Source organism: Lepidochelys olivacea, assembly GCF_965140295.1.
Source record: "Lepidochelys olivacea isolate rLepOli2 genome assembly, chromosome: 7".
Taxonomy (NCBI): domain Eukaryota; kingdom Metazoa; phylum Chordata; order Testudines; family Cheloniidae; genus Lepidochelys; species Lepidochelys olivacea.
Window position 1 is genome coordinate 22,773,281 of NC_140417.1, and position 23,877 is coordinate 22,797,157.

Here is a 23,877-nt window from a genome sequence, read left to right on the forward strand (position 1 = left end):
TGAGGCTGCACAACAGTGGTCGTGCACCTGGCCAGCATTAGCCTGAATGAGGCCAGAGAAGTTGCATTTGCGTTTTTATGACTGGATCTCCCCCTCCCCCACTATCCACTGGGTTCATTTTGTGAGCCATCACATCTGTTTATGTTTCACAGACACCTGCATATCTTGAGATGACAGCAACTCCCTGAATGCTATAATCAGCTATTTCTCAACAGAGAAATTGCCAATTTGGTAAATAAAGCTAATTATGAAAGAACATGGAACTGTATTACAGTTGCCTCAGGGAGAAGATGGCCCTGCGCAGTGCGATATTCAGCCCTGGCATCATAATCCATCACCACCTCCACCCTGCAAACTGGGGCGGCTGAAATGCAGGTTACATGTGCCAAACAAACCTGGGGGAGAGGTGGGACAAGGAGACAAGCTAACGGGGACAATCACCCCTCCAAGCCAACAGTAATTAAGTCGCCATCATCACCTGGAGATGAACCTTACCCCTCTAAATTTCTGCAGTGAGTGGCTTTAGTGCTCTGCTCCACAGAACGTACATGCTGTAGGCAGAGCAGGAGCCATACCCTGCTGGCATGGCAGCAGCACAGAAAGCCCTCCCAACTCTGCTAGCAACAGACCTGAGGGCACAAAGTGCCTAGCTCTGGGTCGCGAAGCTTTCCCTCCTCTCCTAGGGCCAGTGGGTCTGACCTGCACAGTGCAGCAAATTTGGAATTAAAGGGAGATCTGTGACTTTAACAAAGGAAGAGCAATCAGTGAGTGAACGCAGTGCCTTGTATAGTGAACAGGGCTTTGCAGCTCTGTCCTGCTTGATTAAGCAGGTGTAAAAGGCCCGGAAACTGAGCTGACATATGGGCACATTTCCAGTTTAACTGCACCCATGATGAGTGGCAAAGTTCAATAATGACTCAGTACGTGGCACTCTACTACTGAACCAAACACCCAAAAGAGCTGTGAGGGGCACTGTAATGCTGGAGGTGAGACATTTTGGCTAAGACATTAAACTAAGGACCTGATCTCATGCGGTTATTGAAGACATGGTCCATCCTTCAGTAGCTTTGGTGCTGGCTGGATGTCATGGCTAAATTCCACCCCTGCTCATTTCATTCTGGCTACCTTATATTCCCCCTGTGGTTTCAACTGGAAAAGTTATTCTTCATTTCCTGTCCCAAAGTACTACATAGTGTTCTTGGCATGGGGAATCATGAACCAGGTCCCAACCTACAGGTGGCTGCATGTCAAAGATGGGAGAGCGATCTCTGCCTGTGCTATACACATAGGTACAGTGTGTGCAAAGCAATAGAGACGTGTTCCGTCACAGACCAAAGCCAGGCAGTGCCAATGCTAGGAGACACCCAAAGAAATACATTCCAAATCGATTGACTGCCTCGCAACATGGATAGGGATGCAGTGCTACACATGCTGTTCCCTACTGCCCCTTGTTCCACAAAGAGGGAACACAATGGAGTGGGGGCTGGAGGGTGAGAGAGCAAGCAGGGGAGAGAGAGTGCACAAGAGACTGGTGGAGTGAGGAGTCTGTATTAGGTAAGAAGATTTTGCAGCATGATTCACCACAGCTAGTTCCCTTTTGGCTAAGGCTTTGTCCCCTTCCAAGTACTTTCAGAAAAGCCAAAGTCATTCGACCCCTGGCCTGAAACAAACGAGATTTTTAATTTACAAACTGTGATTGGAACTATTCCTATCCCTATTCCTGATGCTTATTGGGAATTAACAGATTTTCACTGCTGTCAGGGGCCGGAGGGAGAGTAAGGAGCAATTCTCAAACTCAGAGCTGAAAGCATCTCACGGACACAGTGACCATTAGACAGTTTATTGTTCTTAGGAGGGAGCCTTGGAAGGAAAGGAATGTGTCTGCTGGTATTAACGACAAGAGCATGTTAGGAACAGTTAATCCTAACAAGCAGGTCAGGGTTTCTTCCCCCAATACTTCAGATGCCTTTCTCTGGAGCACAAGGACAAAGGCAACAGCACTTGAAACACAGAATGCGTAAGTGAAACCAAAATTAGTACGGAGTTAACTGGGCCTTGGGTCACATGGGCCTCTAAGCTATGTGCCCTGCTGTGGGCACTTATGTTGACAGGCTTCTTTTCACAATGAACGAATATAAAGGGTGAAGCACATTTGGCATAACAGTGCTGCCCTCAAGCCCTCCCCCCGCCCCAACTCCAAAAACATCCAGTGAGACAGATACATGCAGGAGTTTAGAAGAGGAATCGCGTCGTTTTCTTGGACTGCTACAGACAGAAGGCACCGGTTTTGGTCAGCATAAATCCAGAAGGATGTTGGGCTTCCAAGGGCCTCTGTGATCCCTGTGCTCTGCTCTTTGGTGGCTGCCGGGTTTTATTCATCATTAACCAACATTGCCTGGGAAAGAGGGAAAGAAGAAGACAAAGGGAAGAGTTGGCTGGTTAGTTATTCAACTGCTGACACTGGACTGTTTCTTTCTGAGATGAATGAGTAACATGGGCAGGGATGAGATATAGCTCACAACCAGACAGGAGAAACAGCACCCTTCAGAAGATTATCAGGTATTCCTGGCTGCAAAACAAAGCAAGATGTGGGGGAAACAGGGATCATAGAAAAGGTCACTGAAACAGTCAAATGGCAGAGGAAGAACATTTCAAAATGTGTAACTGGCCCCTCACCTCTTTCCACTCTGTTCCACCCAAAATCAACATGAGCCCATCCCAATTTAAAGGTCTGTAACATTTCAGAAGAGAGAAGTTAAAAATCGCAAAGCTCCATTTTCTTCCTGATGAGCTTGGAATGAAGATTCTGTAACTACATAGGGCAGCTTTCAGTAGCAAAGGTCTTCATACTGCCATTAAGGTTTCCTCTCAGCCTCTAGCAAAGTCAAAGTTGGTTTTGAAGAGGAGGAATGAACCCAGTCCCAGCAGTTCACTTGCTCCAAGATTGTTTTCTGGATCATCACCCCTACATGTTGTGAAACAACAACAGTCCTGGGTTTCTGCTCTGGCCAAGAAAGATTTCTTCCAGGTTCTCACCTAACACCTCGTCAGCCCCTGCACCATGCAGCTTCTGGGAGTTTGTGGCAAGAAACCCCAAGCCAAGCTAAAGCATGTTAAACTCTCCTTGTTTGTCCTTAGGGCTGACTCAAACTAAGGCTGCTTGCTAGGGTATCACTCACCATCCCCTACAATCTCTGCCTGGCTGACCCCATCTCCTCCTCTGATAGTGGAGCTGAAACAAAAGGAAACACCTTTTTGCCAGACTCCTCTGATAACCGGTAAGCGGGGAGGTAACCTGTGGCCTGATTTGCCACCTTTCTGGGATCTTGGGTCCCACAAATGGTAAGGCTAACCCTGGGACAAGTGAAAGAGGCCCAGGATCAAACATGAGGCACAAGCTCTGGTGAGGGGGACAAGAAAAAACTTGTCCAAGGAAAGATTTAACAATGGGGATATAAGGACTTCAGTGAGAAACAGCAGGTCTCTAGCCTCAGATTCAAGAGTCAACGTTCCCGACGTAAATCACACTGGAGATGGATTATTTTTTCCATCATATATTTATTTATACAGTGCCCATCATGGCAGCATCTTGACCTCTTACTGTAAGTGCCAAACTGACACACAGACAGACCAGGATGACAATAAAATGTCTGCTCCTGCCTTTTGATGGGCCTGGGCCCTGACCCTACCTTGATTAAACAAGGCAGTTTACAATCTGCCCTGCCGGCCACCACCAACTTTGAGCTCTGGTAGACCAGAAATAGCAAGTTCCCCAGGTGGGGGCTCTCCACTGACAATGAATACTCTGACAGTGGCGTTGGAAAGCTCTGCTCCAGTGATCAACAGCAGGAGTGGTGATCCTCCCATGACGGTCTATGGAGAGGTGGGAAGAGAGGCTGCAGTTTCTCAGCTAGGCAAGTTCCAGATCAGCTATGGGGAACAGTACAAACACCCCATGGCAGGGTTGACAATCTGGTGCTGTGTTCACTATCTAGGCCGAGCAAGGCTTGGACAGTTTGCTCAGCCCCTACGAAGCAGAACACTTCCTATCAATCTACACATACACACACTCCACCTGACACTTGGACAAGTGCAGACAAGCTTAGAAGGGAACAGCACCCTATCCTCCTTTCAGACAGTCTGACATGAGAAGGATAGAGGATGGAGAAATAGAGGACTCTCACCCCCACCAAAGTTTGAGGGACTTTGGCTTTTAATCTGAGTGACACAAACCATCCTAAAACCCAGATCAACCTCATGTGCTTTGTCCCCAGAGGAATCTTTTAGCTTTTTTGAACCCTGTTTTCTACTTACACTCCATATCGCGCTAATGGTGAGAGAAGACAGAGGGTACAGAAAACCTGCGAGTCTGTTCAAACCCTTTTTAGGATATCATGGTGGCTGCAGCACATGCCATAGTCTCCCTGTCTTTACTCCCACTTCTCTCATTTCTAGAAGTTAAAAGAAAACAGCTGTCCTGTAATGAGCTCCTACCTCCTCTCTTTCCTGTAGATGACAGCAGAGCTGATGCCAAGTGAAGGCTTCCCTGTATCAGCAACAGCAGCATCCTACCAGCCACACATTCAGCAAATTGACAGTCTGTCTAAACTACAGTGAAAAGAGTGTTGACGGAATCAGTTATGATGTTGGTTGTCTCTCCTACTGGGTTAAAGCATGGTTCCATTTTGCAGGGCAAACGGAACCTAGACATGTTTAAAGAACCCTGCTAAAGCCAGCTACAGAAAGGAGGCTGAGCGACTCAGGGATGATAGGGGTCTCATACAGCAGTCCAGAGGTTCAGGCTAGATTTGAGCTCTATCCCCATCTGCCTGGTGGTCTTCCTTATGGGAGAAGATGCTTTTCCTGCAAGCACTGGCCCAGAAAGGGGGGTCCTTACAGGAGTGACGTCACTGTGCCGGATAACATTCATCGGCAGCTGGTGATGTCACTCCAGCAGTAACCTAATAATAGGCTCATGTCCGCTGACTGAGGTCCCTGCAAGGGCAATTATTCAGCCCATACCTCCTCTACATCCTCAGTATGCTCCCATCTCTAGCATTAATGAGCGGGAGGGAGTTGGTAGGGATGTGAGGATAAAGAGAAACGTTATTTGCCAAATTATCTAGTCAAAGCTTATCAGGACATCATCGATATTACTTGACCAGCTCTAATTTCCCAAGTAATTTTCCTGATCATTAGAAAGTTAAAGTGTTACATTAAGCAGTACATTTTAAAAACGGAAAAATGCAATAAGCAAAGAAGCAATACAATTCACAGTAAAATAAGTCATTATATTCAGTCTGCAACATTTTAGTTAAGTGTCAAGGAATGCTGCATTCTTTAATAGAGCCACTAATGCACCAACTCACCCTTCAATTATATTTTAAAACTTTTAAAAAGCACTTTTTCTTCCTACAGATTGTGATATCAGTTATTTTGATTTGTTTTTACTTGCTGAGAGAAAGACAATTAGCCAGCACTTACTGATTAAAATCAAATCCGTCCAACCCCAAACCATCTATGCACCTCTAGGGATACATCAACCTGAAGGTTAAGAAGCATTCCTAATCCTAGAACATCACAGGATCCATCTCAGGGAGGTGGGGAGAGAATAGAACTTGATGAAACTCCTGGTCTAATAAGCACTGGACCCCAAAGCTGGCAGGGTGCAGAACAGAGCTGCCCACCTGCTTCCTGCCGTGCAACTCGCATCAAGGAAAGTTTCTATGAACAAAGGCTGCAGTTGGATAGAACTATCAATCAGCCCAGGCTGCTCCCAGTGGAGGCCTGATACAATTACATCTAAGATCAACACGCACTGGATGAAGTGACTAATTAATTTCTGCCCTCCTAAGAGGGTACTGTATGTTGTGCTGATGAAGGTTATGGGACTGGCAGTGCTTGGAGACTGAAGTACTCTCAGCACAAGGTTGATTGGATACAGGGAAGCCTCTCACAGCCATGACCGCTTCACTGCTTGGCACAGAGACTCAGACCCACTCTGATAGCATTTACCAAAGCAGCACAGACCAGTGCTATCCTGTCTCCAGTAGTGGCCAGTGACTGATGCGTCAGAGGGACATGGAAACCCTCTTAACATGTACTTAGGTTCCTTTTACAAAGAAAGCAAAAAATATGGCATCGTGTATGAGCAGGCTAATGTGTACAACATTGCTCCTCCTTGATGGAATCAACTGTGTGTCACGAACCCTATACTGTTAACAGTTAATGATGCTGGTGGCCTGTGATTTTGGTGCCAGAGATCAAAGTTCTATGACCACAGCCACTGCAAAGCTATAATCAGTCATAAATGTGCTGCACAGCGAAAGCCAGGGGAAGGTGTGGTGGGGAGGGGGTCTGATTTGTTACAATATCATATGCACATACACTTACAATGAAAGTAGAAATTGTCTCACTTATCATAGGCTATTCAATTAAACAAACCGCTGGGTGCTTACCCTCCACAGTCCCACAGTATGCCATTCTAGGAGTTCACAAATTTCACTGGATGAACCAGACAAATCCCTCACCTGGCATACACAGCATTCCATCCCTACACAGGTCCTAGGGCAGGTTCAAAGCCAGTCCAAGTCAGCTAGCAACCAAGCGTTGTTTCTATGTGATGGCTGTTCAGTGGCCCACAATGAAATGAGTTAGAAGCTTCAGCTCTGGCACTAAGTATTCTCCTTGTTATAATTTCAGTTATAAGCCAGGAGCATGGAGACCATATTGGGCATGGAGACCATATTCCCTGGTCACACTTGGAGGCACAAGGGGGGAGCTTGCCATGCTGCTGTCCAGGATATCCATGATCTGTAGATGGAGGAATTCAGCCTCTATGGCTGCCAGTCTAGCATCTCTAAACTCGCACATGTATGTGAATGTATTATATTTATGTACCTCACACAAGAGTACAAGATAGTTCCTCACAACTTCAGCTCTAGCAGGGAAGGAAATTTGTCCAGTCTAGAAACCATCTCCAGTTTTGCTTGTCTCTACTTCCCCTCTCCTGACATGCAGCAATCTGAACTACCAACCCACAACTCTTCACCACTGTGAGGCTTTGCCCCTCAACTAACAGCACTGAAAATCAGCCAGCTGCTAGGCTTCCAGTCCCCTCACCTCACAGCAGCGGCATGGAAAGCCAGCTACTCTCTGTCCTTGCTTCCATCAGGGTGGACAAGAAAGGGTCAGGCTCTGCAATCATTTCAACTCAAGAGACATTTTGTTCTTTCCAAGGCTGTGTTTAGCTGTGGGGAGTGGGGGCTCTCCCCTACTCATCCTAGTACCAACATGGGGGGCCAGGTAAACCCAGCAACAAGGTTTTCTAGTGCTGCTCTATTATTTTCCTCCCTTTTATTCTCTGCCCTGTGTGGTGCCTGCATCCAGAAGGGTAGCCAGTTAAGATCACTTGGGCCAGTATAGAGCTGTAGTGGGGAACCTCTCCCCCTTAGCCCCCAGCCCCATCAAGGCTGGGTTGATCTAGCTGCCAGGGTCCTGGTGTTGCCTGGCACTCACAGGCAGATCTGGAATGTTCTCAGTTGACAGCCTCATACCCTGTGAAACTTTCTCCCTCTGGTGGTTTGCCAGAAGCCATGTTTGGCAAACCTCAGCACTGGGCAAGACACATTTGTTAAAATTAAAGCCTGAGCAAACACCAAGGCAGCAAACCCTGCCATTTGCTGGGTGCCTCTGATGGACAATATTTTACGTTTGTTTTAATATTATTTTCAGCACTCAGGCTCCACGGCAACAGGATCAGGGTTGCCAGCCACAAGCCAAATGTCTAGGATCCCCCTTCTCCCCTGAATCCCTCCACCAGAAGGGTGGTGGAGAAAAAGGGGGAAGTGGATGTTTTAAGCTTCTCCCCATGGTTGTAGCTGTAACCTCATGCCAAAAACCAGCTTATCCTCTCTTTGGAAAAAACCTTTCATTTAAATGATTATGAATCTCTTTTTTTGTGAATCTGCCAAGAGAGCTCCCCCAAGGTTCTGAGTTCTAAACAGCTATCAATGGACCTCCTTGAGCAGGGTGCAATCACCTGGGTGCAGAACATTAATTCCTCATTGCACTTGTGCTGCAGATGCTGACACTTGCTGCCTTGTATTTAGCACTTCTGAGGAGCTTTCCCTCTCCAGAGAACTTTACAAATATCAGTTACCTTCCCAGCATCTCGTGGAGATGGGGAAGTGTTATTCTCATTTTACATGTGGGAGACAGGCTCAGAAATGTTAAGTAACTTGTTCAAAGCCATGCAGAGGGAGTCAGTGGCAGAGCTGGAATTACAACTATGGAGTTCATGGCTCCCTGCCTTATGCTCATACCATACCTCTCCACAGCAGCCTTAATACTGTTGCACGTGTTGTCTGCCTTAAGCCAGCATGACCGCAGAAGTGTTTTTCACTTTCGCTAACTTAGAAGGGTCCTCCAACACAACACAAAAAACACTGCCAGTCCCAAGAGGGGTATTCAAGGCCTTTTTACTGGCTAAGGCATTTGCTCCTGGACTATTAGCACCTCAAACTATTTTTAGGGGCATTTGTGTCACTTTGATTTGATGTATGCTGCAGGTATTTTTCAGTTATGTGCAATATGTATTGTTGCATTCAGTGTACTGGTCTATTCCAAGGAGCAGCTGTGCTGACAAATGGATCAAAACACTTCTATGCCATACACTTACTGCACAATAATAAAGCAGCTTGATACCTCCTCTCTATCTCCCGTCCTTCAGGATAACACACAGTCCAAGGGTACTGGGGAGGTCTGCTTTCCTTCTCGCAAAGATTTGGATTAAGAGGGGGCAGGAGGGTGTTTAAGCACCAAGAAAAATAGTTCATTCAATAAACAACCCACGAGTTCTGCTTCCTCATCCCCTACGCCATTAATTGTTGCAGAGACAGAGGAGGAACAGAAATAACTAGCTTCTGGCCTACTTTACTCCTGGATATAGATCTCAGAAGCCGGCATGATGGCAGAATGGAAAGCCTCCAAAAAGGTACAAGGTGTATTGTGGGGGAACCACAGAGAGCACATCAGCATGGAAGCCCCCGACTTGGTCTACACAGCCTGATGGAAAAAAGGAAACAGATCTTCTCTACTTATTTCTTTTATTTTCTCCTTGACTCAAGAGACCAGATGCACTGTTTGCTTTACTCTGCCACTACACCTCCTGTCGTCTGTGTATGACTGGAAGATGGAGTAAATCACTAGCTCCACTAATCTCTAGTTGTTCTGAGACTCATCTGTTTGTTCATGCATTATAACATATTGATTTCCAAGAGACAATCACTCTGATCATTGTTCTAGCCCAGAAAGAGCCCTCATCATTACACCTGCTTTATAGGAAATGTTTTTCCACTGGCTGAGAGTTTCTGCAATTCCGAGAATGCTGTAAACAAACAGACTCCATTTGGGGTCCAGTCCGCTAACAAGTCAGCAGCCCCAACATACTACTGCAGGGAGTACGCAGCTTTTTTTATTTTGGACATGAGCTGGAAAACGAGAGGAACAAATATAATTCTGTGAAGGGTCACTCCCGAGAGAATGATTGCTAACTTATTGCAATAAATACCGAGGGTGCTTTTTGTTAAATTAATGTCCATTGCATTTAATCTTGCTTTCACCATTAAGAAAGCTCACCAGGCTAGAGTGATGTTCCTTGTGCCTGGCATGCAGGCTCCACCCACGCCTAGGAGGTGATGCAAAAGGAGAAAAATTTAGAATAATTCATTTGCGAACTCCTCTTCACTCCACCCATCATTAAATGATTTGGAACAGGGTACATTTGAGTATTATTACAATATTTTTTATTTTTCAATATAGACTTACTGGGGGATGAAAATTGTATAGGGAGCCCTTCACTGCTAGATTAATCCTGCTGTTCTGATGCTGGTACCTGCTCAGAGCTTGGCACCTACATCTCCCTGTTATTCCAGTCCTGAATCCCCTCATGTCTCAGTCACTGCACCTCAACTCTTCTATGAGGCACACTCTGCTATTCTAGCCCTGTGCCCCACACACAACTCTGCCCCTGCACCTCAATCCTGACCTGAAATCTCCCCTGCTCTGCTAGTGCCTCGCCTTGCTATTACAACCTTGAACTTCTTGATCCAAAAGTGCCATATCATGCTGAATTCTGTCAGTTGCTAATGTTTTGTAATATGAAAAAGTATCTGCTATTAGTCAAGGCTCAGACCAAGCTCATTTGCCTTGTAATTTAGCTCACATTTGAAGCCAGCCCTTCCAAGATAAAATGCTGGTACATCTGCCTATCATATCACTTAGTTCTACTGACTGTGCCAATATCTGAACTGCAACATCTTAAAGAAATATGACGTTGCCCCCCGCCCCCTTACCTCTGCAGGAATAGAACCTTGGATCACAGAGGCAGCCTCACAGCACACACAGCTAAAGGGGATGGGGAAGGCTTATGGCTATTGTCTTATTTGTTCCATACAGTACTTAGTTCATTTTTAGACTCTGTATATAACAACAATCAAGACAAGGTAAATGAGTCTCCCATATGGCAGCACAGAACACTAATCATCAGAACCCAAGTCCAGGGCTGGAACTTGCAGTTCATTGCATATTTTTGTTTAGACAAGTGTTAGAACTACACCTTATTGGAGGAAAAGGACATACAACTGCTGTGAAGTGGGGGCTGGGTTTCTAGTGGCATGAAATGGCTCCACTAGAGTTGGTCAAGATTGCTTTAAAATTCATTTCCCATTAGGATTGTGACCTCTCTCTTTACAACCAGACACAATGATTCTGCCTTGGATGAAGATAATTACATCCCACTATACACATTAGAAGGTACAACCACAACAATGCACATTATAGGAACAGACTGAGAGAAAGGAATATATAGGGAAAGGACAGAACACTAGCTATTTCTCTCCAATGCAACTGGAATAACCCCTCGCACTCTTTAAGCTTGTAGTTTAACTTAAACTCAGGAGGGATAAAGGAATCCAGTAGCTACCTGATGTTTTCAAGAGCAGAATAATTACAATTTGTGCAAATTCAACCCTAGTTTTAGGTAGGATTAAAAGAAATGTTGCTAATACTTATAACTGCTGCTAGGGGAACAATACTCCCACTTCCAGAGCCAAAACGAATAGAAAATCACCCCAGTGATGCAACATAAAACTTTGGTCCTACAAACTCTAACCCAAAAGCATTAGTGAAGTAAGGACAGAGGGTAGCAATATTGTTGCGGGTGTAGAAAGGCTGTGGCTGCAGGCACTTTTAACCACTGTTGTGTTTTACCTTGCTCAGAGCAGATCTAAATGAAACAGAGTATATATAACTTGGCTTCTTACCATTGCTACAACCAGTCAAACTGAACAATTGGACCAACAGTGGGAAATTAAAAGAAAAAGAAAAAAATACTAGTACGGACATAGCCAAAGAAACTTTGTGGACCAGTCTTGTCACCTCTCTATGCTGCCATTTCCCCACATATAAAATGGGGATACTATTTACCTGTCTCACAGGGGGTTGAGAGTGACAAGGAGGGTGAAGTAATATATTTTATTGGAGCAACGTCTGTTGGAGAAAGACACAAGCTTTAGAGCTACACAGAGCTCTTTTTTAGGTCTTGGAAAGGTAACCAGAGCATCACAGCTAAATACAAGGTGAAACAAATTGTTAGGCATAAGGAGTTAACACAAGCTGCAAGAGACCATTCAAGATGACATGGGCAATTAACATCTCAGCAGTTGTAGAAAAAAAGAGGGTTAGTGGGTTACAGATTGTTTTAAAGGAGACATAAAACTAGTGTCTCTATAAAGTCCATGGATTTTAGTGAAGTTATGAATGTAAGCTCCCAAACTCATCTTTTGTAGATGTTGTGCAGGTTTCCTTTGAGGACAAGGACTAAAAAAAATCAGATGGAGAGTGATTGTTTTGTGAAAAGTGTTTGCCCTGGGATGATAAGGCAGAATCAGTGAAAGAATTCTTTTAGTTCTCCATGTTAGTTCGGTATCAGGGTCTGTGGTGGAGCAGAAGTTCAGTCCCTTGGAGAATACAGATAAATCATCTTAAATTAGGCAGTTCTTGATAAACTGATGATGTTGGGACGTTGTCTATGTTGTCCGTCTCAAAGAATGCTTTCACAACAAAGATGACACCATCCACAAAGATCATGTCCCCACTGACAATCACAGGAAAAAAGAATAATCTGACAGGCCACACCCAATGGACACATACTTGATCATTACATTGTTTTTTTTTTTTAAACTAAAGCAATCAGACTGGAATCTGTAACAAACATCACACCCACGACCCCCACTCCACCAGAGGGAAGAGCTATAGAGCCCCTGAAATCCAACCACCAGATAACAATCAAACCAATAGACAAAGGGGGTGTCATCATAGTTCTCACCCATGATTATTTTGTCAACAAGGCCAACCCAGGACTCTCTGACACCACCTACTATAAAGAACTCAAAGACAACCTCACACCACAATTTACCCAGGAGTTTAAGAATATCAACAAATCCTTCCCCAAACAACTCCAAGAGAAACTCTCTAACCTCACCGCCCAAGAATTCACCCCAGGGACCTTCTACATGTTTCCTCAAATACACAAATCATATCTGGCCACGGAACTCTTACTGAGGGAATATCAGGACTCATAGAAACCATCCTCAAACCACTCACCACACGGAAGGCCAGTTTCCTCCAAGACAACTGATTTCCTCTAGAAACTCGCAAGATTAACAACCTCCCTCAGAACACCAACTTTGCCTCCATAGATGTAATCTCCCTGTACACCAACATCCCTCACTATGATGGCATCACTGCCTGCCTCAAACATCTACAAGACAATGGACAACACTCAGGTATCCATCCCAAACACATAGCCAAACTCATCCATATCATCCTCACTCATAACCATATATTCAAAAATAAACACTTTGTCTAAACCATAGGAACAGCCACGGGTCCTAGGATGGCTCCCCAATATGCCATTCCCTGCATGGGCCACCTCAAGAAAGAATTTCTGGCAAAATGCACCTCAAAGCCAAGGATATGCTTGAAATACATCAATGGTATTTTCACCCTCAGCACAGATTACCTATACTCCCTCAAATTTCCACCACAACTACAACCACCACCACTCATCCATCAGACTGTCTCAAGAACACTCCCACACCAGCTCTCAATATCCTGGGCACCACAATCAGCTTCAACAATGTAACCCTACAGACAACTGTATACAAGAAACCCCTGGATTACCACACTCATCTTCATAGATCCAACTATCACCCCAGACAGAACAAGAAATCTGTCGTCTACAGCCATATACTCAGACATCATAGAATATGCTCTGAGGAGAAAGTCTGGGATATACACCTTAACACACTTAAAACCACCTTTGCCAAACAAGGACACTCCACCAAAGTAGAAGATCACATGATGGAATGGGCCAACCAAATACCTCAGGAGAACCTGCTTCAATATGGGGGGGGGGGGGGAAGAGAGAGAAGAAGAACCTCAATGACTACACACCCTTAGTTGTCACAAGAAATCTTCCCCAAACTCCTCTTCTGGCCCTTCCCATATATGATGGCATACATCACTTTGGTGGATGTGCAGGTGAACGAGCCTCTGATAGTGTGGCTGATGTTATTAGGCCCTGTGATGGTGTCCCCTGAATAGATATGTGGGCACAGTTGGCAACGGGCTTTTCTTTCTAAACTACTACATGCCACAAGGGGCCACAGCAATGGTTCCCTCAACCCACCCAGCAATATTTTTAACCTATCCAACTATACTCTTAGCCCAGCAGAAGCAGCTGTCCTATCTCGGGGCCTCTCCTTCTGCCCCTCCACCCCCACGAACATGATACAGTTCTGTGGTGACCTAGAATCCTATTTTCGACGTCTCCGATAGCCACACTATCAGAGGCTCGTTCACCTGCACATCCACCAATGTGATATATGCCATCATGTGCCAGCAATGCCCCTCTGCCATGTACATTGGTCAAACTGGACAGTCTCTACTTAAAAGAACAAATGGACACAAATCAGATGTCAAGAATTATAACATTCATAAACCACTCGGAGAACACTTCAATCTCTCTGGTCACGCGATTACAGACATGAAAGTTGCGATATTACAACAAAAAAACTTCAAAACCAGACTCCAGCGAGAGACGAGAGACGGTTGAATTGGAATTCATTTGCAAATTGGATACAATTAACTTAGGCTTGAATAGAGACTGGGAGTGGCTAAGTCATTATGCAAGGTAACCTATTTCCCCTTGTTTTTTCCAACCCACCCCCTCCGACATTCTTGTTAAACTCTGGATTTGTGCTGGAAATGGCCCACCTTGATTATCATACACATTGTAAGGAGAGTGATCACTTTAGATAAGCTTCAGAGTAACAGCCTGTTAGTCTGTATTCGCAAAAAGAAAAGGAGTACTTGTGGCACCTTAGAGACTAACCAATTTATTTGAGCATAAGCTTTCGTGAGCTACAGCTCACTTCATCGGATGCATCCGATGAAGTGAGCTGTAGCTCACGAAAGCTTATGCTCAAATAAATTGGTTAGTCTCTAAGGTGCCACAAGTACTCCTTTTCTTTTTTAGATAAGCTATTGCCAACAGGAGAGTGGGTCTGTGGGGGTGGGGGGGGAGAAAACCTGGATTTGTGCTGGAAACGGCCCAACTTGATTATCATACACAAATTGTCAGGAGAGTGATCACTTTAGATAAGCTATTACCAGCAGGAGAGTGGGGTGGGGGGAGAGAAAACCTTTTGTAGTGGTAAACACCCATTTTTTCATGCTTTGTGTGTATAAAAAGATCTTCTATACTTTCCACAGTATGCATCTGATGAAATGAGCTGTAGCTCACGAAAGCTTATGCTCAAATAAATTGGTTAGTCTCTAAGGTGCCACAAGTACTCCTTTTCTTTTTGCGAATACAGACTAACACGGCTGTTACTCTGAAACACTTACTCTCCTTTGTCCTATACCTGCAGAGGTATTAATTGCCCACTTCATCTTGAATGGTTTCTTGCAACGTGTGTTAACTGCTTATGCTTAATTTGTTTCACCTTGTATTTAGCTGTGACATTCTGCTTACCTTCCCAGAGCTGAAAAAGAGCTCAGTGTAGCTCAAAAGCTTGTCTCTTTCTCCAACATAAGTTGGTCCAATACAGTATATTACCTCACTCATTGTCTCATATTCTGGGACAAACACGGCTACAAACAAAACTACAAATCACAGTGGATTGAGAGATTGAAGTAAATATTTGGAATGTAGTTCAAATCTCTTGAACTAAAGGGATTAGAGAAGTACAAAGCACATGATACAAGACAGTATAAAACAAGACACCAGTAAACTGCATCTCTTCAAGAATTAAAACCAAACCAGGGCAATGACTTCTGCAAACTTCTGGGGAAAGGAAGTAGGAGGAGAGAGATTGACACCAAGATATCGAAAGAGTATTGGCTTTGAAGCCTGTAGTTTGGACATCTGAATTCAGAATGTCACTCTGTTACTTAATAAATCTACTTCATCCCCGCAAAAAACATAAATGGGCAAGACTACAGGAAAGAAACAGAGGAGAGATAAAAGTCAGATATGCAGAAATTCATTTTGGGATCAGTTTACCCTTAGACCCCTCAGGATTTCAGATTCATGAGTGTGTATATATATCCAATATTCCAAAAATAATTCATTACAGATTCTATGTCAGGATTACTTTATCACAGGGGTGGGCAAACTATGGCCCGGAAGCCGTGGAATGCCCCCCCCCCCCGGCTCCTACGTGCTCCAATAGCCCCCTGCGATGCTCCAATGGGAGCTGCAGGGGCGATGCCTGAGGACAGGGGCAGTGCGCATAGCTGCCTGGCCATGCCTCCACATAGGAGCCAGAGAAGGGACATGCTGCTGCTTCCAGGAGCCACTTGAAGTAAGCGCCACTCGGAGCTTGCACTCCTGAGCCTCTCCCCACACCCCAACCCCCTGCCTCAGCCCTGATCACCCTCCTGCCCGCCAAACCCCTCGATCCCAGCCCGGAGCACCCTCCTGTACCCCAAACCCCTCATCCCCAGCCCCACCCCAGAGCCTGCACCCCAACTCCCTGCCCCAGCCCTGATCCCCCTCCTGTCCTCTGAACCCCTTGGTCCCAGCCCAGAGCCCCCTCCTACACCCCAAACTCCTCATTCCCAGTCCCACCCCGGAGCCCGCACACCCTAGCCGGAGCCCTCCCCTTGCCCCCCCCCCCCGCACCCTACTCCCCCGCCCAGCCTGGAGCCCCCTCCTGCACCCTGAACTCCTCATTTCTGGCCCCACACTGGAGTGCACACTCCCAACCAGAGCCTTCACCCCCCCACACAGCCCAACCCCAATTTTGTGAGCATTTGTGGCCCGCCGTACAATTTCTATTCCCAGATGTGGTCCTTGGGCCAAAAAATTTGCCCACCCATGCTTTTTCATATTCAGAATCATTGATATCTGAGAAAAGGCTCCTTTAAATAATTTTTTTCCTGCCTCATTAAATGCCATTTGACTGAGTTATAATTAAAGTCAAATGAACACACTCTAGCCAGACACAAGAATTTTAGATTCTTCATCCCCCTTCCATTGATCATTCAAACTCTCAGCTCAGTTCACTCTCTAGACTTCCCACAGAATTAAATTCCATAGTGCATTAGTGAACCATGCAGTTCTGATGCTGTCCAACTTTGATGTCACTGGGAATCCATATTAATCTGAAACCAAGCCCACCAAGTCTGCTCAGAAGCCATTCTTCCCTCCAGTTCCTATTCTTTTCACCGCCCTTGTGGCACTGTTCCACATCTAATCACTAGACACATTATTAAATCAATGCCTCCTTCTTCCCTTTTCAAAATATCACGTTTATCTTGTGAATTTCAGTGCTCATGAAAGTAGAGACAAGTTTGCAACACCCAGACCCATGTACAATGTCAGCAGTTTTTATGTAAGCTTCACCACCACACAACTCTGGCACCATGTCTCAGTCCCGTTCTGTCCTGCAGTATCACCTACTACATCCCACTCCAAGACTCTCCTTAGCAGAGGCTGAAAGTCTTGCCATACTATGAAGTGGTTCTTTGATTAATAGGAAGTAAGGGTGTTTAGAGGTGAGAGAGTATGTGTACGATTCAGAATTCCTGGGTTCTATTCCCAGCTCTCCTACAAACTTCACTGAATGACTCTAGGTAAGTCACTCTCTGCCTCAGTTCCCCCTTCTGTAAAACAGGAATACTGCTACTTACCCACCACACAGTGGTCTTGCAAGGGTCCCAGTGCATTAATTATTTGACACTGGAAGTTGCTAGAGAAGTACAAATTCTTACCACTAAATTCTCTTGGGATTTATTTTCACAGCAAGATTTGAACTCAGGCTTCAGAAAGGAAAAGCTAATGCATTAATTTGCTGTGCTAGCCAGCGCCCCTCTGCCTTGCTTTTAAAAGACTCCCGCAAAGTACTGTGTATTTCGATTTCCACTTCAGCTCTGGGATAACTTTTTTACACCTTGCGTAAGGCTAACTCCTCTCTAGTCCAGCCTCATATATTGAGCGCACACATGCGGGCCAGAATGACTTCCCTAGATATCCCTCTTCTGTGCCTAATTCTATTTCTGCTCAGTGATATAGTGAAATTCCACCCAGAACTATTATGAGCTCAACTGGCTTTATTTGTTTAACAGTTCCCATTTTCATTAAACTGTTGCCATTCGGCAGCCAGTAATTTTATTTGTATGATAGCTGTATTCATCTCATGCTTACGGGTGTTAATGTCGATTTCTCTTCCCCTTGCAAAGAGGAAGGGTGCAAGCAGAGAGTGGGGCAGAGGCAAGGCTGCATTCACAATGCCTATTTGCAAGTAAGTAAGGAGTATAACCTTCCCTACCTGCTTTTATAAAACACCTACCAATGACTGTTTGGCGTCAGAATAAATAATCCAAGGGTGAATCAGAAAGATATTTTACACAGAGATTAACTGAAATGCACAACCATAAGAGCTGGAGATGAAATGCCCTCCAAGCAGGACTGACTCCTTCAGATCAGTGCTGCAGCACTTCAACACTGGAAACTTATCTATAAAGCTACCTAGGCATTTATACCACATTCAACTCCTGTGGTATCCAACAGTGCCTAGAGACCTGATTAGAGCACAAGGGGAAGAGTAGTCTTATGGTCTCGTCCACACTAAACCCCTGATTGATGTGCCTCTGCAGAGCTGCAACAGCCAAGCACAGGAATGTAACAGGCATTTCTCATGTTTTCTGATGTGAACAAACTGACAAACTAGGCTGCAGCTGAAAATTAAACTGTCTACTTCCGAACCCACACCTCATCGGTGGAGGCTCCAGCATTCAATCGTTTCACTTCCTTACATTTGCTGGCGGATCCCGCCTTTCTACTGTGTCAAGGAGCCAGGAAACACGGCAACCTGGGTTTCTCAACTGGCACATAATGAAGACCTAGCACCCATGGCAGGAAATGCATGATCCACTGGATCACTGATGGGCATAACACAAAAGCCCGAATAGTACAGGAAAGCTAACAAATGGATTAAAAATGGAAAGGTGCCTGGCCATGCACCCACATGCAGATGCCCAGCCACGAACCAATGGTAGACTTGACCAACCACCAGCTCAGATACACGCAGACACTAGGCCACACACACAGTTGTCATTACTCCTTGACACGGCAGCAAAATGGTTTTGTATAGCTGACCATTTTTATCCAAAACACCCAATGCCATTAAACATAATCACATACATTATGCTACAACTCTGAATGCAGCACTAACAAGTGAAGGGAGAGCAGCAACGACCCTGAGAAACAAGGATGTTTCTCCACCTATTGCCTCCTCCTATCCAAGTCAGATCCAAGCCCATTTCCAAGATTAAAATCCATTAAAAAAGCAGTATTTCTCCACATCCTCTCTCTTCCTCAGGTTGGAATGTGACACTTCCTGGTTAATGAGATGGAGGCAGCTGGGATAAGACACTCGGGCTGCCTAAATTATCATCTCCCCTTTCCATCGCTGTAAACTTCTAACCCCAGATACATAGAGTGGAGACCTGCTGCCATTTAAAACCATCTTTTACAAACAGGACCCGAGGTGGGATGTTTAATTAGAACAGTTTAAAATGCGTAAGAGACTGGAAAAGAAAGCAACACTTTATAAATATACTACGCGAGTGTCTTGTGGACACAGCTCAGGCCGAGGGTATTTTAATTTTTGACTAATGGTGCTGGTCGCGTCTTGTAATTTCCCTCACTGTGGAGCGTGTCTGTTTGTGATAGATACCAGCACAGCTGCTTGGGTGTCCTTTTATCTGCAGAAAAGTACTGTCTGTTTGGAACCAAGTCATCCCGAAACAGGAGCCCCCGAGGGGGAAGTGAGAGAGAGGAGGGGATGAGGGAACTGTCAACTGGGAATACATCAATGCTTCTGATGTAAAGGCTCTGGCAAAGAACAGGCTTTATGCTTCAGTTGAATCCTTTCCTCACCCCTTCCTAACCATTCTTTACCTGTAGCACTAACACCTACTTATCCTCTTTCCACAAGGCCTAAACATTTAAACAAATTATTTAATATTTGCATCATGATAGCACAAGGATTGAGGCTATGGGCTTGTACAAATACATAGGAACACACAGTCACCTGAACGTCTTATAATCCAAGACAAACAACACAACAGAGAGGAGACAGGGAAGAGAGGTACACAATCAAGATTTACACACCTTTTGTGTTTGGGCAGACTGTACATATCCCCACTTGCCTTTCATGAACTGGCCAATTTCCTCCAGGCAAAACAAACCATCCAAAATATTTTGCTTTCCTGTAGAGCCTTTCAGAAGAGGATCTCAAAGAACATACAAATATTAATTGAGGCTCATAAAAGCCTGAGATATGTGCTATAATGAAAACAGAGCAAACTGACTTTTCAGTTCAGGGGCTGCAAAAAAAAAATTAAAAATCAGTTCTGTTTGAACTCAAACTGAACTTTTTATTTACAACAACAAAAACCCACAAAAATTTAATTTTCCAACAAAATGTTTTGTTTGACCCAGTTTTTTGTTTCATTTTGGGTGAGGGGCTGGGTTTGTTTTCTGTTTTTTTTTTTGTTTTTTTTTTTAAAACTTTAATTTTTTTAATTAGCTAAATTCTAAACAAAACACAGTTTTGAAGCAAAAGGTTGAAATGTTTCATTTCAGAATGGTCAAAATTAATAATTTAATTTCAAGAGTGTCAAAATGGTTTGTTCTGACTTAGAAAAAAAATCCCAATTTTTTTTTCAGACTACACTATTCATCAAATTTGACCCAAATTCACGAATAGCTTTGGTGAGCTGAAAAAATGCATTTCTCAGTGAAATTATTCATCAAAAAATTTCACCCAGATCTAGTAATAACCCTACATTACAGATGAGGAAATAGAGGCAGGGACAGATTAAGTAATTTGTCCACGGAAATATAATGAGTCAGAGGCAAAGCCTAGAACAGAACCCCTGGGACTCTGGCTCCCTGCTCTAACCAGTACATCACACTCCGTCCCAGAGGTAGGAACACCACACTGGAGTCCTAGGCCCCAATTCTTACTGAAACCATCATACTGCCTCCCTCATGATTTTTTTCAAAACAGTGTTTAGAATAGCTATCAATATTTCACTATTGCCATAATTATGAATGGTGTCCGAGTGGAAACAGCCATACAGACACTTCCTGTTTAGTCTAGGAAATGCAGCTGCCACATGAATTCATGGAAAAGCTAGGACTTTCAAAAGTTTAAAAAGAGCTATATGGTTTTAAAATATACCAAGCCACTACTGAATAAAGCAAAATTAATTATTTTTAACTTAAAACAGAGACATTTTTAATATTTAACTCATAGTATTGAAAGCCTGAGCTTTCCCATTCGTCTCATCTGGATTCCTTCAATCCTACTGTGCATCACACCATCAAGATGGCAGTTTTCCATTTGATTTTACTATATTTAAGACATTTCCAAATGTGAGTGATTTTCTCTTGTCATGAATGATCAGACTTCTGGGATTTTTCCTTTAAAAATCTGGGAGTTTTCCTTTAAAATGGATAAAGTTTGCAAAGAAGTTTCCACACAGGTTTTGATATTGTGGTAACTCAGGAGTCAATGGGGACAGAGGTAACTTGGGATCTGAATTAAGTAAGGTGCTGGCCTTTGCTGTACAACTGGCACCACTATGAAACACACTAAGGGCATGGCTACACCGGAAACTTCAAAGCGCTGTCGCGGGAGCACTCCTGCAGCAGCACTTTGAAGTACGAAGTGTGGTCGCGCGCGAGCGCTGGGAAGAGCTCTCCCAAAGCTCCTGGTAATCCACCTCCACGAGAGGATTAGCTTCCAGCACTCGGAGCCTGTTTACACTAGCGCTTTAAAACGCTCTGACTTGCTGCGCTCAGGGGGGTGATTTTTCACACCCCTGAGCCAGTAAGTTAGAGCGCTATAAAATGTAAGTGTAGCCAAGCCCTAAGAAAACACTTCCTGTGCCATAGTGTTTAAGTTCACCGTGGTACTTGTGACTGCTTCTGTACATGGACCAGGAGATCCTGTGCGAAAAGCAGGAACCAAGCCACATTAAGTGTCAATTTGGTGTTTTAATACAGCAAGAGCTACATTCCTTCCATATATTTGGGTGGGTGGGTACACAAATGGTTTTCACTGGTGATCTCCTTGGCCAGGCAAGGACAGCCATGACCAGGGGTTCTCAGCATGAGGCACAAAATTATGGAGACTGAAGGTGGCTGCACTGAAACCAGCCAATCTCTGCTTTCCATCTGTCTGCAGATAAAATAATAATGAAAAAAAAACAAAAAACCCAAAGCCAGCCCACGCAGCACAAAGAGGACAAGCGGGTCGTTTAATTGCAGAGAGCTATTCCATTTGTCCCACTCCACTTACTGCAGTGTTTGAACAGACAATCTGCCCCCCTTTCATGTGCGCTGCGGTGGCCATTTCTCTAGAGCTGCCCATCATTTCCTTATCAAGCAGGAAAAATGAAGGATCACTAGAGACAGAGCTTAGCCTCGCTGAGATTTCACTCTCTCGGTGGGTTGTAAATGCCCCTATAATGTTGGCTTTTTAAATCTTGGGTTATTATTACCCACAGCTGCCATTCAGCATGCAGAAAATAAAGCACTACGGCTTTCAGGACAACACAATGACACTGTGCGTTTGCCAGTGATTGGGAAAACAATGCTGTCGAGTTTCAGCTTTACTGGAAACCTTTGTGTTGTGGGAGTCTGACTGCACATATGCCTCTGCATGGGCAATGGAGGGGTGAGAGTGTGTACCATCGGGGATTGAAGGTACGTGTGCCTCTGTGTTGCACCGAGAAACCTGTGTGAATGTACGTGGATGCTCACCCATGAGTTTGGCTGTGCCTCTCTGTTGGATTATTGCGAGGTGTGCACATGGACCTGTGAATCCAGCTGTGCATCTCTGAAGGTCTATTGAGGGGCCTGAGTATGAATGTTCATCTCTGTGTGAATGTGCATAACTACAAGTGTGGATGAGCAGTGTTGCCAGTTCTTCCGATTTTATCCCAAGTTTCATGATATTTGGTGTTTTAGGGATTCTTCTCAACATTACTCCAGCACCCGGGGCTTTATTACATGAGAATCTCAATTTTCACTTCCACATAAAAGAGGATTTGATCCTCAATGGCTGCAAAGAAAAAATGTGGCCCCTTAACGGGTCCAAAACAGGAATGCAAATGAGATTTTAAAATCTGGTGTTCTCATGAGTTTTTGCAACTGACCCATGATTTTTGAATGTTTGCAGTTGACATCAGTGCTCTGTGTGTATGTGGTCTACATGCATACCCCCATCCAGTGTGCGCTGTATTGCTCACCCCAAGCATTAAAAAAAATTATGAGTCAGCCCTCCATCCCACTCAAATTATAAGATTTTTTCTTTTAAATACATTTGGTATTCTTTTCATTTGCATTCTGGTTTTTGAATCTTTGGGGTGGACTCATGTCATATTCTCAAGATTTTCTCTGAGACTCATGTATTCACATGACTCCAGAAGCTGGGGCAATAGGAAAACTGTGAAATATTGCAAGAGTTGGCAAAACAGAGGTGTGCTTGTCTCCCTGTGGCAGGACGAGCATGTATTCCAAGACTCTGTGCGTGTCACTCAGAATCTGAGTGCGTTCGTGAGTAACAGCAACTGACCCTCAGTACCTGTGCATCTATGGATGTGATGTGTTAATGCTATCAGCTCTCAAGGAGGTGACCTTGAAATTTTGTAGAAATCCACTTTCCCTTCCCTCCTGAATATCAATGTGTTACAGGAAAAACTGGTGGAGCTCAGAACACCAAGCTCAGACACAATCTTCAGGTCAGTGTGAAAGTTAAAGTGATAGATAGGATGGAGCAAAGATCGTGGGTACACCCATTTGACTCAGAATATACAAGGAACCAGTATCCATCCTTCCTGGGTTTTGGCTATAGCGTCCTCTCCTCCCACCTCAAGCTCTCGCTGCAAACCAAGTTGCAGCAAGCTGTATCATTTAGCTGGTTGTCCTGCTCCTCCTCTTATGGTCCAAGTTAACCCTTAAAATACCATCCTCTAGGGAAATCTATTCAGAAGTGGAGTATAGACCAGGGCTCCAGGAACTGCCCCAACCACATGGAGAGGTGCTTATAAATATTTCTAAGGGCTATGTTTTTTCCTGGTGGCACAGGATAGCCTGCAAAAGGTCCAGTATGTTCAGTTAACAGTATTCATGCTAATACAATGCCCTTCCCTCATGCCTAATTTCCAAGGATCTTATAAGCCTTTATGAACTTTAATTAATTATAATCATAATCCCATTGTGAAGTTTCA

At 44.5% G+C, this 23,877-nt stretch overlaps 1 protein-coding gene across 3 annotated transcripts in view; it reads right to left on the reverse strand.

The window, feature by feature from the left end:
- Positions 1 to 1,824: 1,824 nt before the first annotated feature.
- Positions 1,825 to 23,877, reverse strand: part of CHCHD6 (coiled-coil-helix-coiled-coil-helix domain containing 6) — a 169,568-nt gene continuing 147,515 nt past the window's right edge. For all 3 annotated transcript variants that reach the window (XM_084635509.1, XM_084635510.1, XM_084635508.1), the window contains one exon: positions 1,825 to 2,395. In XM_084635509.1, coding sequence (XP_084491635.1) covers positions 2,372 to 2,395 — 24 coding nt within the window. In that variant the 3' untranslated portion in view covers positions 1,825 to 2,371. The remainder of the gene's footprint in view (positions 2,396 to 23,877) is intronic.